This window comes from Epinephelus fuscoguttatus, linkage group LG15 (assembly GCF_011397635.1).
Source record: "Epinephelus fuscoguttatus linkage group LG15, E.fuscoguttatus.final_Chr_v1".
In the NCBI taxonomy this organism is placed as follows: domain Eukaryota; kingdom Metazoa; phylum Chordata; class Actinopteri; order Perciformes; family Serranidae; genus Epinephelus; species Epinephelus fuscoguttatus.
The window spans coordinates 36,320,890-36,336,716 of record NC_064766.1 but is presented as its reverse complement, the minus strand read 5'-3'; the positions used below and the strand labels follow the sequence as shown (position 1 = coordinate 36,336,716).

Below are 15,827 nucleotides of genomic sequence, written 5' to 3'. Positions count from 1 at the left end.
AGAAGCAGGCGCCAGGGAGAGAAAAAAGTGTGAGAGAAACACAGAGGGTTTTTTGGACTTAACACTAGTCAGAACTCACTGTACCTGAGGTGTAAGATTTTCATCTGCTGTGCTGGTGATTTTTTGGATCCTGAAACACTCCTCTTCCACCGTTCCACTTTTGTGTATCTTCAGTAGTTTGCACACACCAGTGGGTAACACCGAAAGGTAGAGCTGGCTACGGTTTTTGAAAAAGTCTTTTCGTCTGTTTCACGGGCACTATTGGTCCTATTTTTATCTCAAGTTGGTGTCTTAACGTGATTTTTATATCATCGGAAATCATGAGTACCTTGGTAATGAACACAACAGGAGATGGCAATGGTGCGAGCATGGACTTCATCCACAATCGGATTGAGTCGCTCAGCAGCAAGATGGACAGGCTCATCAACATTCAAGAAAAGGTTCTCAGCCGACTGGATGGAATGTCTCAGGACATTGACGACATTGAACACGATATGGAGAATCTGAAGGTGGACAAGGAGGAGATCCATTTTCCACCCAAGATGATGAACCAGACCCAGGTCATGGGGCGAGAGGTGAGGGCGATATGCAAGGAGATGAGCACCATAATGTCGGCGGTGAACCAGCGGTCCGAGCAGCAGGCTGAGAAGCTCGATGGGATGGAAAAACTGGTCCTCGGCATGCAGCAGGTGATCAGCTTCATTGGGGAGACGGTGAAGAGTTCCAAGGTTATGGAGCTGATCCTCAAAGGCCCTGCGGCTCGGAAGGGCCTCAAACAAAAAGACAATAAAGGCAAGCAAGCCATTAAGAGGAAATCCTCTATGGACACGGAAAACAAGAAGCTTGACAAGGTGAGAGTAAGAGCCTGAAATATGCTGAAACTCAAAAACACGTCTTATCTTAAAGTGTGAACCTACTGTATAGAAAATGTGCAAAGGCTGCATTATGTTCCTTTTTGCATAAAGTAGGGTTTGGAGAAAGATAATCCAAGTTTTGATTTGACACTGTGCACATCTTGTGTTTTGAACTTTGTATCATCAGGTATCACAGGGCATCTAATCTCATTCTAGTGGTGCAAAAGATGCTATTATATAACTTCTCAGAGCTCACAAAGATCTTGTTCTTGGCAGTGCATGTGAAAACGATCAGGGCAGCAAAGCTGACTACTCAAACAGTTCTCCTGCCCATGAATGTGACTTGGCCTGAGTGTGAGACACCCCATATAATGGGGCCGGGGTGAAAGGTAGAGTCTGGGATTCAGCATGTTTACACTTAGCTGACTGTAGATAAAGTAATTAAGAATGCTAATTTTATAGCGTTATGTAAGCAGCATCACAATAAATATATTTCACTTATAGCTTTAATGAAACCCCGTTTAAACTCACTTATTGCATCCCTACTCATGCTGAGTGCAGTGGCCTTCTTGGCACGAGGCTCAGTCTTGGACCCCCCTGCAGGGCAAGAGAGGTGAGGCCAGGGGCAAAATGTGAGCGGCCCAGTTTAGAAATGCTGTTTTTGGATCGGAGCTGCTGTGTTTGTGGTGTAGAGGGCTATAATCCCTTCAGCTCACCACAAGTCAGGTGTCAACACATTGTGATGAGTCAGTCTTTCTCCCCGTCTTTCTCTTTCTCACTGACTCACTCCTTTTGTACAGTGGGTAACAGACAGTAATGAATTAAGTCTGTGCCATGTGATTCTTTGCAAATTACTTCCTGCAGCGCAAAATAGCTCTTCATAAAATTTTACTGGGAGTCCTGCTGATAGTGCAACACAGCACCATTGATTTACAGGTTCCAGGAAACGTCTGTATTAAACTGTTTCAGGAATTCTGGTACAGGTTCAGAAAAGTAAAAACAAGTAAATATTTACTCATGTAAATATACTTTGCACTTGTCAGGGTGAGGACTTTAAACTTAACATCTTAAGCAGCTTTGTGTCATAATAATGTAGGTAGTATGTGTATATTAACTGTGATAAACTTCCCTCCATCTTGCCAGCGCCCAGATCTCCCTGCTCATCTTTCAGCTCAAACATGCATCTAGTGGTTTTTTGCTGGCTCTTGGGCTTTTGCTTGAACTAAAGATACCTCTGCAGCTTGAGAAACTCAGATCAAATGGTGAAACTAAGCAGTGCTGATCAGATTAAACCATGATTCTGTCACTGTATTGTGTATTTCTCACCTGAAATTTCTTCTGAAACACATTTTAGTGCACTGTTTGGCTGTAATATGAGAATCTGTGAACAAGAGGTGGTCGCCATACTGTTTACTTTTGTAAAATTGGAGTCTGAAAATCCTGATATAAAAAAACAAAAACAAAAACTAAGCAGTTACTGCGTTGTCTATGTCTATTCTAAAATGTTTTCAGAAACATATTTTAGCTTAGAGTTTAACTGTAATCCAAGATTGTTTGTTAATAGCTGGCTGCCATATTGTACCTGCGAAAAAACAGTCACCTACCAGTGGGATTGTTTTTTTTTGGTCCGGTGTGGCGCAGTGCATTCTTGCAGTTGAAGTGAATGACACTGCCTTTTTTCTCTGTTTTCTCTGGGGATTTAGTGCTAATTTAGAAAGTGTTTTTTCTAGACACCCTAGCTTTATGAAAAGGCAATCTTTCCAGCAGTGAAATACTAAGTTTCAACTTTGGCTTGGGTGACTTAAATGCATTTAAATGGGAGAATGACATCACCTCAGAATCAAACAGGTTTTTGTCTTTATTATAGAATCATAGACTTGGACAGTGTCTTTCTAGTCTACTCAAAGTGCTTTTACATTGCAATACACATTCACACACTGGTTGCCGAGGCTACGGTACTCAGCTTTTAGACATTTCCCATCCAATTTGGGGTTTAGTATTCTAGAGGAGCCGGGGATTGAACCAATGATCCTCTAATTAGTAGACGACCTGATGTACTTCCTGAGCCACAGGCGCCCCCACTTATGTGACCTTATATAAAGGTCACTAAGTGTTGCTTGGCATCAGGAGCATGAGCTGCACTCACAGACGCCCTGAAGCACGTTATCACCACGCTCCTATCACTTGCGTAGCTCCAGAACTTTAGTCATATCTCTTTACATCTATGACCTACAAGCAAAGAGTAAACTCACCTTAGTGGTTGCGATGTTACGCTATCACATACTTGAGGGAGTATTTATGTCAAAGTGCACAGTGTACAACAGTGCAGTCAAGTTTTTGTGTTCATACTTGTGTTAAATTGAGATATAACTTATTGAATTCAAGCCAACTTAATATTTGGGTCATGGTTTTATGGCTACTTTGCATCCTGATGATTAATGGCCACATACCAACCTGATGGCTCCCGTGTGACTCACATTTCAGGGAATTTCCGAGGCCGTCAGGGCACTTGTCAGGTGGTTGCTCCATCTTCCTCCATCTCCAGAGGTGTGAGATGTTTTGCAAGTAACTACTACTTCTATGGCCCCCTCACGCTTTCCCCAGTCTCCCAATCAGAGTTTTGATCCCCCGGAAAACACTGCTGTCACTGGGGAAACACTGCACTGAAAATATCCCCTCCGCTGTTTCCCTTACGACACCATTCAGAGAACAAATGCACGACACCGCGGGTTCAAACAGTTTTTTCCATGCTAACCTGATCTGAGAGTGTTTAGTGAGTTTGCTCAGCTGAGAAATTTGAACAACAGCCTACGGTTGCATGTAATATTTTCCACTCAGGGTCAGCATTGCATTCCATCGCTGAGTGCGACAAGTGATAAGCTATAAATTCACCGCCCCTCCACTGGCCATCCATCTGCTATGAATAATCAAAGGCATGCCATTATACAAGTCAGTCTGTGCATGGAGACATGCAATAAATGTGCTAATCTGTGAGGCGAAAACAGAGGTAGTGTTGCTTATATTTTGTCATTATTTTATCTGTCACATCACTAATATTATTTAATGTTTGATTTATTTGTTGTGGTGTGTTTCATCGAATTATTTATTAGATTTGTGATTCATGTTACATGTGACCCTAACTTCATCATCTCAACCTCCTGTCTCTCTCATTTACATTCATTCTCAACATGATATTTCTTCCGTTCCATGTGCATTTATTCATATAACCCTACTAAGCGCTGCCATCTTGTCTTTTTACTAGAAATCTACCTCTAATAAAGCCATTAAAGGGAACCAAGAGATAACTCCTGCATGTGAGCCCAGTTCTCCAAAGCCTTCTCACAGGATAAAGCTCCATGGACCAAAGCATTTCCTCGCCTGTCCCAAATGTGGAAAATTTGTACGTTTTATTGTGCTTAAAGCCTGAATGTATGTAGGAACTTTTCTCTTTGTTTTTATTATGTAAATATGTGCTTGTGCATTTCTGGCTTCAGGCTGGCTCTCATGTTTTAACTCAAAGGGCTGGCTTTATACTGTAAATAATATTGTGCTGATTTTCTTGACAAGAGGAGAGCTATACTCTTCATTTGGCACAGAAAAAAAACAATGATCTCTTTAAATTTAGGTTTGGAGCAGTAAAAGAACCGACCTGATTGATTCCTTTTTTTTATTTTTATTTTAGACATAAAGCAAAGTTATGATGAAGAAAAACCTAGAAATTCCAAAAGTCAAAATCTTCCTGAGATCATTTCTATGAGATTGTAAAAAAAAATGCTAACACACCTGTCTAGATTTCTCGTTTGACTGATTGTCATTTGTATTTCGTAGCTCAAAGACCACAAAGGGGATGGGACGGATAAGCCCTCTTTGAGCCCTAAGGGTTTGAAAGCTCAAAAGAAGATGAAGCCTCCAGACACAGCAGGTGCTGAAATCAACAAACTGTTAAAGAAATAGAGTGTAACATTGGGGGGATTTAGTGGTGGTGAGAATTGCAGATTACAACTAGCTGAAACTTCTCCCGGTTTTTATTCAGTGTTAATTCTTCAGGAGGTTTATACTAGGAGCTAAATTAACCACAGAGGTCTCCTCTTCACCAAAACAAACAGATCAGGAGACTGAAACCAGCAAAAACACTGAATAAAGCAGTTTCATGTTACAAATCAGTGTTTCTCCAATGCTGTTTGGCTGCTTGCCCAGCACCTGCTAATGTGTGCTCACCTTTTTTTCTGATAACTTAAGAGCCAGACCTTTAGTAGGTTTTTATCAGGGGCCAAATTACCAACAGAGGTCTCTTCCTCTCCAAAACAAATGGACTGAGTGATTTAAACTGGGAAAGACACTGCATAAAGCAGTTTCACATTTAAAAAACAGTGTTTTTCCGACGTTGTTTGGCTCGTCATGGAAGGGTTGCTAACTACGGTAGCCAACATGAAACGCAAATGGCCCTATCTGGAGCCAGTGTTTGGTTTTTCCATTCTTGGTTTTTGAAGAAATATGGTGGTGCAACATGGCTATCTCCTTCAACGAGAACTGTCTCTCTATGTACATAGAAATAGCTCATTCTAAGGTAACAAAAACGCAATGATTCATGTTTTTAGGTGACTATGCACTGGATAAAAACATAGTTATTATATCATATTCCATCTCTGCCAATAAATCCCCTTCAGTTATTCACATTGGACCCTAAATTCTACAGAAAAACGGCAAAGCTTGAACTCTGGTGTCTAGTTAAAATACTAAGTGAGATGTAAAAACATGACTTTGCCCCCAGACCTTTTATGTGAAAACGTGTTGCTGTGTTAGAGTGATATTCTATTACATATACAGCTGTGGCCGACAAGCATTTACACTGTGACACAGAAACCAAGCTCAGAGTGTCAGACTGAAACCTCATGATGCACCTTATAACCTCTCACGGTATTTAACAGGTTGTGCGAGGCTAAATCCAAAACATGTTTTGACTTTTTATAGAAAATATTTCCTTGAAGAAGCAGGCGTTGCTTCTCGATGAGGTGCAGAAGCTCAACAGGGAGAATGCTGAGAAGTCGGGTCACCAGCTCGCCCCTGGATGTCTGGATCTGGAGGCTGGAGTGGCCCCTAAGGATCAACAACCGGATACCTCTGCTTGCAACTTGGTGAACTACCTGCGTGAAGATACCGAAGCGGCTGCGGATGAGAAACAGGAGGGTGTTGTGGCCATTAGTGAGGAGGAGGAGGGAAAGGAGAAGGTGCAGGAGGCAGCAGTCACAGAGAAGAAACCCAAGCTTAATGTAGAGAAGAAGAAAGAGGAAGAAAAGCTTCCAGAGGAAAAGAAGGAAAAGGTTGCTGCTCCTGATGAGGAAGTAGCCAAAGCCCCGGAGCTGCCTGCTGCCCCTAAAGAGAAAGAAGAGAAGACTGCGACCAGGTAATTTATATTTAACCCCAAAAAAGAACTCAAGTGATTTGTCAGCAAAAAAAAACGGATATGAGAATTAGCTGCCTTTCTTTGTCTTACCTTATAGTCAGCTGAATATTTGGGGATTTGGGCCATTGTTCGAACACGAGAAACATTTGATGATGTCACGTTGTGAAACTGTGACGGCCATTTTTACAGTTTTATACACTCTCAGAAATAAAGGTTCAGGTTCCTCCTGGAGGGTTGAGTTTCTTCCTACAACCATTTGCTTCTGAAGAACCCTTATTTGTAGAAAGGGTTCTTGAAAAGAACGCCCTGGTATCCCTTTTTCACCAAGTTTTAGCTCTGGTTTTAAACTGGTTCCATTCAAGATTGTTGAAACTTTGGTGATATCTAGAGAAATTGCCCATTTCACCCAGTTTTGAACCACTGTGATCAAAAAGTGGTGAGCGGAGAGTGGAAATCAGCAGAGAGCGTTGCACAGTGCACAACAGAAGCAAATAGTAGTAGCAAGACAGCTGATCACATTGATTACCTTATCAAAAATATTTGTTTTTAATCCAAAAGTAAGCAAAAAATTGGAGCAAAAATGACTGAAAAAAGTAAAAGACTATGACTGATTCTCTGTCTTAATCTTTTTAATTCAGCAGTTCATTAATCTGTTATGAATACAGTTATATCTTAGAGATCCTACAGATAAACCTTGGCAGGATCATTTGGGCTATAGCTAACACATGCAAGGTTTTGTTTTGTGACTCGCTACAATCTATTATATAGGTATGTGTGTATTTCAATTACCCAGTCATTTTATTGATAAAATGCCTTTCTTAAAAAAAAAAAAAACGAAAATAAATTGTGTCTTTAACCACATCTACAGTGTGTCCCAGATAATACATAAGCCAATAAAACAACACCACAACTTTCCTCCAGCAGTGATGACCACAAAGATGCCACCCCAGAGCCTGAGCAGGACCAGATATTAAAGGTCACCAGCATGAACACCAAGAACGGTTTGACTGAGGAACATTTTGTGGTGGGGGACCACACTAAGAGCCAGGTGGTGGTGGAGGAGGTGGAGGAGGGGAAGAAGGAAGAAAACGAGGGGGATGAACAGAAGCTTGAGTCTGACGGCTGGGCCGTCTTCAAGGCAGACGGAGTTGAATTCCAGATAGACCTCAAAGAAAGGTTGGAGAGAGTGCTGAAGGAAAATGCTGCCAAAAAGGATGCAGAAGAGGAGGGTGATGAAGATGCAGAGCAGTACTTTATTGGTGAGTCAGGACTCCTTAAAGCTAATCATGGTAGGGTGTTTAAAGTTGAGATAATTGAGCTTTATGTACCCTGTTTTAAGGCATTGCTACAATAACTTAATTATTTAAAAATCTACATGTTGGAGACTGTTAAAGACCCTGTGTGCTTGGCTTGAAAAAAATAAAATGCTCAAATATAGGAATCTATTGATAGGTGAGAACAGGAGGCACATAAGTAATATTTGGGTGAAAATGAGTTATATATGTATCAAATGTATCAAATGAAAGCTCTTGATGGGCTCTTTCTTTCTGCCAAAATAGTATGTGTGAATTCTAAACCAATCCAGAGTTATTTATCAAAAACCAAAAGATGGTCAGAAGGTCAAAAAGGGCAAAATGCACTAATCGAATCAAAAGATATTTTTTTCAATAAATGTCAAATATTGTTTATTAAATTTATTGTCATCCACATGTTTATGAAGTTTTACCATTAAAGACTAAAATCAATTAAAAAAAGTCAGTACAAAGTTTTTTTTTTTTTTTATCTTTGTTTTGGCTGTCCTTCAAGTTGGTCAAATGTCACCTATGCCCCTCTGGTAGTCATCCCTGCTATAGCTATTTTGCAATCTAGACGAATAAAGTCTGTGGATAAAGACTGACCATGCATCTCCGTGTCCTCCCATTGTACAAAAATAAAGCTAAAATATCCTGGGAACGTCCGCTGCCATCTTGCACTGGTGATGTCATTAGTGCCATTGGCCCAACGGCATATTGTGCACTCACCGGCAATGATGACCGCAAATTACCTAGTTAGCAAACTAGCATTAGCATTCACGTTATTGTTCACGGTACCAAATCATTACAGACTGCTAAATTAACCCAATAAACACACTGCTGGCTTATACCTGACAACAGTATAGTGGTGCTTAGTGCCAAAAACACATGTATTTGTACAATGCAGCGATGTTCACGGTCGCACAGTCCTTGGCTGCTATTTCCAGTTTGAAAAGTTGTCCCTCCCCTTCCGCTACGTGCCAAGATGGCGACCATTGAGTGTGAGAAGTGTCCATAGTTCCACACTCAACTTCTTGACCATTTTGAGTGCACCATGTGGGTACTCATAGTGCACTGCATTTTTCCATACTTCTCAGTGTGAACCCACTTATGCACTCAAAATATTAAGTGTAAGTACAGAAGTACGCGATTTGAGACACAGCAACAGTTTTCAGTTGTGGCGTCCACCCCCTTTGAATAGCAAACAACTAATTAAAACCAAACTTATCAGAAAAATGAACATTTGAACTACCTGAAATGACAGCAACCATCTTTGGGAAAAGTTAATTTGATGTGTAATTTGATATTTTAGTTTTAGCTCATGTCCTATCAGCTAACATGACGGTTGCAGGGTTTATGACCTATACTGCAGCCAGCCACCAGGGGGCTATTAAGATGCTTCCCAAAGTGAAGCTGTTATGTCATCGATCTTTATATACAATCTATGGATAAATCAGCCAGTTGTTATAGATATATCAGTATTACTGAATATGTCAGCTGCACCTACAGTACACAAATGCAAAAGTAGGTTCTAAGGCAATTTAGTTGCAGTTTTCAGTTTCATAGTTCGTCCAACAGAAACTATAAAAATATATACTAATACCAATATATTATCATTAAGATCCTCAAAAATCCAGTATTGGTCAGGCTATATTTTAAACATCAAATGCTTTCTTACAGTTTTCATGAAGTATCTGATACAGTGCAGCAGTATGAAGTAAAATAAAGCCCTGGCAGTATGACTACAGGATGTGTTGTGTCCTCTGTAATATTTAGACGACAACAACTGTGCCTGGAGTTGATGTTTATCATAGCACGCTAATGCACACTGTGCCAACTTGATTATGTCAGCCATGCACCCTTCCAAAAGCCTCACTGTGGTTAATTAACAATGAAGCTCCTCTGTTCTCACATTCCTCATAACTTATTAAAACAGATTATATCTTTTCTCGGGTGCCCCATCCTACTTTAGATACCAGTCCTCCTCCGGTGGCTCCCTTTAATCACCGCATTGTTTCTGCCAAGCCCAACCAGATCATCAACTTCTACACCATCAACTGGCAGGAGGTCCTGGGCGGGTGAGCACTTTTCAAATCTCTGTGTCATGTCAGAAATGAAAGCTATTGATGACCAGTTGATCTATGACAGATCAAAGGCAGTGTGAAAGAGGTTCTCATAAAGCCCTAATAGCACAACCCTCCCCCCGGTCCCCTTCTCTCCACTGGTTCATGACTCCAGAGTCACGGCAGTTATTTTTACTTCGAGACTGAGTGGTATGTGAAACTGTATCCCTGGTGCCAGCTGGTAGCTAATCACCAAGTGTTAATCCGAGTGTTCAAAGAGGAGACACAGCCCAGCTCAGATTTAATGAAATAACAGATTAAACTCAACACTGTCCTAAAACCTTCCCGTTTGACGGAAGATCAGTTTTTGATTCCTCATGGAAACATTAAACGTTGTCTGTCTCCTGTTTCACAACTGTGTCGAGGCTGCCAGGATGTTTGATTTGACGTGTCTGCAGCTATAATTTTTTTCTTTCCCTCTCATCAAGGGGTCGTTTTGGCCAGGTGCACAAATGTGTTGAGAACTCCTCTGGTCTCACTTTGGCAGCGAAGGTCATCAAAGCCCGGTCTCAGAAAGAAAAGGTACAGCACCTGATGTACATCACGATGAAACAGTTCTATTGATACTACAGTGAGAGCCACGCCACATGATATAAAAAGCAAAGGGGCCCAGACACAATTTTCCACACTAGTACACTTACAAGGCCACTTGGAACAGAAGCAAAGGGAATACTTCTCACCTAGGCGAGAAATATTTGACCTAGAAGGGAAGATGCATTGTCTTATAGCAGAGAGCAGCTGACACCTTTCATCGTGTCCGTGTGTGTGCTCGCTTGTCTGTGTATTTGTATGCATCTGCGTCCGTTTGTCTCCTCCTGCATCTGTCTGTCTGCGCCTGTGTTTTTGGTAGGAGGTGGTGAAGAATGAGATCCAGGTCATGAATAATCTGGACCATGCCAGCCTGATCCAACTCTATGCAGCTTATGAGTCAAGGAATGACATCATCCTTGTACTCGAATAGTATGCTCCTTCTTTTATACTTTCAGCACGTTTATTTTCTCTTAAAACAGCAAGTAGACTTTTAAACTTTAACGAGTTACTTCAGTAATGTCCAGTTGAAATTTGGTTAAATTTGTTTGATAAATTACTTCTTGGCAATGTGGGTAATTATGCTAAAAGAAAACAATAATTTAGATTTTAAAATGCTTTAAGTTTGGGATGTTTGAGTGGTGTTTTTAATGCATTTGTCTCTATCCTTAGTGTTGGCGGAGGGGAGCTGTTTGACAGAATCATTGATGAAAACTACAAGTTAATGGAGCTGGACGCTGTTGTCTTCATCAGGCAGATCTGTGAGGGGCTGCAGCACATGCACAAAATGTACATCCTGCACTTGGATTTAAAGGTAACAAAGTCACTTAAGGTGATATTACTTTAAAACAGACTTAAAGCTGTAGTTGGAAGCTTTTATAAAAATAAGATTTTGTCACATTTAATGAAACTGTCGCTATATCCTGGCGGTAAAAATTTCCGCCTCCTCCTAGTGCTTCTCATAGCATTTGCAATAATCACCATGGCTGAAGGAAAATAATAATAATCATAAAGCATTAGATTTATATAGTGCTTTTCAGGACACTCAAAGATGCTTTACAGTGTTGAAAAATGTCAATGATAATAAAATAAAAATGAAAAATGACTGTTGGAAACTAAGGAAAAGCCAGTTTGAACAGATGGGTGATTTGAAAGTCTGTAGGGAGTCTGCATTTCTGGGGCAGCGGCAGCGAAGGCTTGGTCTCCCAAAGTTCGGTGCTTGATTCTAGTGATGGGGGTCAGGAGGTTGGAGTCAGTAGAGCGAAGTCGTGGGTGGGGGAGTGGCGGTGGAGGAGGTCAGTGAGATAAGAGGGGGCAAGGTTATTGAGGGCTTTGTAGGTGATGAGGGGGAGTTTGTACTGGATGCAGTATTGGACAGGGAGCCAATGAAGCTGTTTGAGGACAGCCAATCAGAGCCGAGGAGTCTCTAATGCAGCTGTCAATCATGTCAGTCGCTACTTATTAAAAAAGTTTGTGACTTGGCTGCTGCGTTGAAACAGTCAAGCCAAAACCATGCACCGCCCACTGTCCGGAACAAACCTTTTCATTTAAACTAAAATATGTTTCTGAAAACATCTGAAAGGTGAAATAGGAAACGTTTAGTTAATGCTAACCGACAGCAGTTCACGAGCAGTGATTGACATAACTGACAGCTGTGTTTGAGCCCCCTCTGCTCTGATTGGTTGCTTTACACGAGCCACAGTGGATTCATGCAAATGCCGTGAAGGAACGGTCACACACTAGCAAAATTAACATTGGCAAATATTCACCACCTTTTTACCTCCATGCAGTGCAAGTAAAGGGGCGAATGAAACATTTGCCTCCAGTGGCAAAGCCAAATCACAAATTTGCATTACATGGAGTTCAACTTTGGTGAACTTTGACTGGCAAAATCGCAGCCTCAACTAATATCAAAAGTATGTGCAATGAAGAAATTAACTGTTGCCATGTCTAACCAGCCCATATTGTGTGGTACTGGCTATGAAAAAGAAAGAAAATAGACAATGTACCAATAACATCATATTTTGCAGTATTTTTTTATTTTTTTTTTTAGCAAGCTAAGGTTTAAAAATTACCTTCATTCATGTGTTTTAGCAATTTGCTTTGTACAGTTAACTATTTACACATTTATGCATATATGTAACAGCATTGATAAAAACAGTTAAATAATTTGCTGGATCTGCCTCAGTAATTTTCACGCTCATTTAGGTCAGGCTAAGTCCTTCTAGCTCTTCATTGGTTAGTTAAGAGACATGTGACCTATAACAAGGAAGCTTAACCAGGAAATGTGGTTGTTGTGAAACTGCTGGAGTGTGGAGAGTAGTGAAGTGCTGCTTAATAGAATATCCGTCTCCTTCTTACTGTGTACTGTCAACAAGAGTGACCCAACCACCACACATGGAACGCTCGTGTTACACTAGCTTTCTGTGTGCGTCACAACTGGCACTGCTCACATTATTGCCTCAGCATGTGATGGTCCCTCTCCTGCATTTGCTCTTGTGTGATCATACCCTTAAAAGTACTACAAGGAGGCAGAGGGACATGATTTCTTTCACAGATTATTTGTCTCATGTACCGCTGTCAGGATTTAGTGACACTTTCAGCAATGTCAGAAAGTTGTTTTTTATAAAAGTGACCAATAGCTTTAACCCATACTCAAAGTTTAATCAATCAATTACTTCATATTTCAGCCCGAAAACATCCTGTGTGTGAACAGAGCCACAAATAAGATCAAAATCATTGACTTCGGTCTCGCCAGGGTGTAAGTACAGTGTCAGCATTTGCTTCTATTTTTATTGACAGTTTAACTGAAATAATACAACACATATTTGTTTTTTTCCTCACATAGATATAAACCACGTGAGAAACTGCGAGTGAATTTCGGCACTCCGGAGTTCCTCGCCCCTGAAGTTGTCAACTACGAATTTGTGTCTTTCAACACAGACATGTGGAGCCTTGGCGTCATCACCTACATGCTGTAAGTAAATGCACAAACACGTCTCACACACATGCACAGGCAGCTAATAAATAGCGACTGTCTGTGTCTTCCTGATAGTCTGAGCAGTCTCTGTCCCTTCCTCGGGGACGATGATAACGAGACTCTGAACAACATCTTGTCCTGTAAGTGGAGCTTTGAGGAGCAAGAGTTCATAGATACGTCTGAAGAAGCCAAAGACTTCATCACCAGACTCCTCGTCATGAATAAAAGGTATCCATCTTCACATTCTGTGTCACTATCCTTCTATGTGTGTGTGTGTGTGTGTGTGTGTGTGTGTGTGTGGTGATTTTTAACACAGTATTTACGTGTCATTGTGTTTGTCATCAGTTGGAGGATGGGGGCGGCTGAGGCCTTGAGACATCCTTGGCTGTCTGACCCGACCCTTCATCATCGCCTATATACAAAGGTAGAATACACAGTCCTTGCCTGGCTTTATCGTAAACAAACTGATAAACTGTGCAGTGTTGCTGATCTTAAAAATAACTTAATTCTCCAGAAACATATTGAATCAATAAACAAAAATCTGGGACAGCACTAAAATGTAACTTTCATTGTTCTTTACGGAAAGATAAGACCGTTTGTTGCACACTTTTAGAAGCTTATACGTTAAAATTCCTAATATTTTGATGTTTCTTTTAATGCTTTAAAAAAAGCATTTTTTAAACAACCTTGCAGATATAAAATCATGTTTACAGAACAAGGAAACCTATCTTATTTGTCAGTGTGCTTTAAATTTGTACTAAAAAATCATTTATGATCATCATGTTTTTATGTCACAGAAAACTATGTGCAGATCCCGGCGATCATCATGCGTGCCCACAACTGACAGTTGAGGTTGGTCTGTTCTTTTTCTCGTCTTTTCACTAAAAAAGTACTTTGATTTTCTTTACATGTTTTATATTTGGTTAAGGAAACACTGAAACACTGAACTGTCACAGTCATATTCTCAAAACGTCCACAAGGGGGAAGCATGCCTCAAATTTTGTGCAGGGCAGCACAGCAGACTCAGTGCCTGCCTGTTACAGTATACACACAGTAGCTGTGGCCTTTTAAGCGTGAATCATCCCATTTACAATACACTATATATATTTTTTTTAGGGCTACAATGATGTGACGGCTTCAGCTGTGGCCACTCGGACCAATTTTCAGTCCATGCACGGTGCCGCATGAGCTGAAATTCTGGCAAACCTTTTCCTGACATGTGATCCACTGACAATATACAGGCAAACACACTTTTGTTTAATTGGAATTATTCATGAGAATGTATTTTCCTTAAAAATTGTGATGCAAGAGAACACAGGGTAAAAAAGCAATACCAGGAATATCGTTTTGGTTATTTGTGCAGGGTGTTAGTTATTTTTCATCCCCTCGTATATGGCTTTTCAAAACGGTGCTAATGTCATAATCGGACTTACCCTCATGACACATGTATTATTATAGAACTTGTTTATGTGTGGCACCTTTGTCTTGAAATGCGCACATTTTCCTTTCTTTCTTCACTTCGAAAAATACCCACTCCTTGAGCCACTCTCATGTATCTCTAACCAAATACACTGTGCTGTTATTGTCCACTGCTTTTGTGTGAAGGCTACAGCATGATTCGTATTATGTGATTGGTGCGTTTCTTCCCGTCTCAGTTACAAATGTTACCCAATATTTTTTTTCCGGGTTGTAAATAAATGCTGAACTGTAGATTTAACATTCAGATTCTCATATATATCTTAGGGGATAGACTTCTTTACAATGTTGGATGTGCGTTGTACGTATGGACAGAATGGAATTTGTGTGGTCGGTGTCATGAGCCGTAGTATGTGCACTTTATAATGTTATTTATTTAAACATAGATTACACATGAAGCTACCATAGTTCCAGTGAAAAGGCCTGTGTGGTCAGATCTACCCATATTCCCTTCCTACTTGTGTTTCATCCTGCTTTCTCTGTGTGTTTAGATAGAAAGCACATTTTTACTGTATAACAAACCAACACCGTTTATGTCTTATCAGCTGTTTTAATCCTTCGTTGCATGTCTTTGTGTGTGTATGTGTTTTGTCAGCCAGTTTAAGTAGCCACACATAGAAATCACTTTTTTTAAACTGTTTTTTTTTCACTCTAGCTGCATATTTGTGTTACTGTAGATGCTTTTTCCACAAAACAAAGTTATGATAGAAATGCCTTCTGTGAAGGAACACTAACTGAAAGTAAAACATTACCTGCCTAATGCTGCCTATAAGTTGATCAAGGGTTAGAACTACATTTATGTGGTTTTAATTGAACTTCATTATGAATGTTTCATTTTTCTTGTTGAACACAGAGTGCTAGTAAAAGACATTATCCTCACCGTGTGTTAATGATTTCACATTCAGCATGTATTTGTGAAGTGAGTACACATCCATTAAACTGAAATTGTGTCTTAAACGGGAGTATGTTTCCTTTTATTACTGTTGTTTGTCCACTTTGATAACATTTATGTTAGTGCTGAGTGTATGTATTCATGAATTTACAGAGGAGGCTCAGTAAATACAAGTGGCTTGCAAATAAAGAGGTAAAAAACATGTATAAATAGCTTGCAATTAAGGTTTAATGATGCATTCACATGCTCCTCAAATGGTCCCATTTCCTGTGTTGGAA

The 15,827-nt window shown here is 40.3% G+C and overlaps 1 protein-coding gene across 3 annotated transcripts; it reads left to right on the top strand.

The window, feature by feature from the left end:
• mylk4a (myosin light chain kinase family, member 4a) lies at nt 1–15,613 on the top strand. Of its 3 annotated transcripts, none has more exons than XM_049598868.1 (15): nt 1–851; nt 4,117–4,254; nt 4,683–4,776; nt 5,826–6,258; nt 7,183–7,517; nt 9,523–9,628; nt 10,102–10,195; nt 10,524–10,633; nt 10,874–11,015; nt 12,892–12,962; nt 13,050–13,178; nt 13,257–13,409; nt 13,527–13,605; nt 13,979–14,033; nt 14,298–15,613. In XM_049598868.1, exons 1-14 carry the CDS (start codon nt 321–323, stop codon nt 14,030–14,032), a joined length of 2,469 nt encoding a protein of 822 aa, XP_049454825.1. In that variant the 5' UTR covers nt 1–320; the 3' UTR covers nt 14,033; nt 14,298–15,613. The 3 variants fall into 3 exon arrangements, with proteins under 3 accessions (XP_049454825.1, XP_049454824.1, XP_049454826.1); XM_049598867.1 differs by having other exon boundaries at nt 7,180–7,517; XM_049598869.1 differs by lacking the exon at nt 4,117–4,254 and having other exon boundaries at nt 7,180–7,517.
• Nucleotides 15,614–15,827: the final 214 nt, after the last annotated feature.

Coding starts and splice junctions, on each gene's coding strand:
- mylk4a (XM_049598867.1), top strand. CDS start 321: ATGAGTACCTTGGTAATGAACACAACAGGAGATGGCAATGGTGCGAGC. Junction 4,777..5,825: donor GAAGCCTCCAGACACAGCAG/GTGCTGAAATCA, acceptor GACTTTTTATAG/AAAATATTTCCTTGAAGAAG. Junction 11,016..12,891: donor TCCTGCACTTGGATTTAAAG/GTAACAAAGTCA, acceptor TTCATATTTCAG/CCCGAAAACATCCTGTGTGT.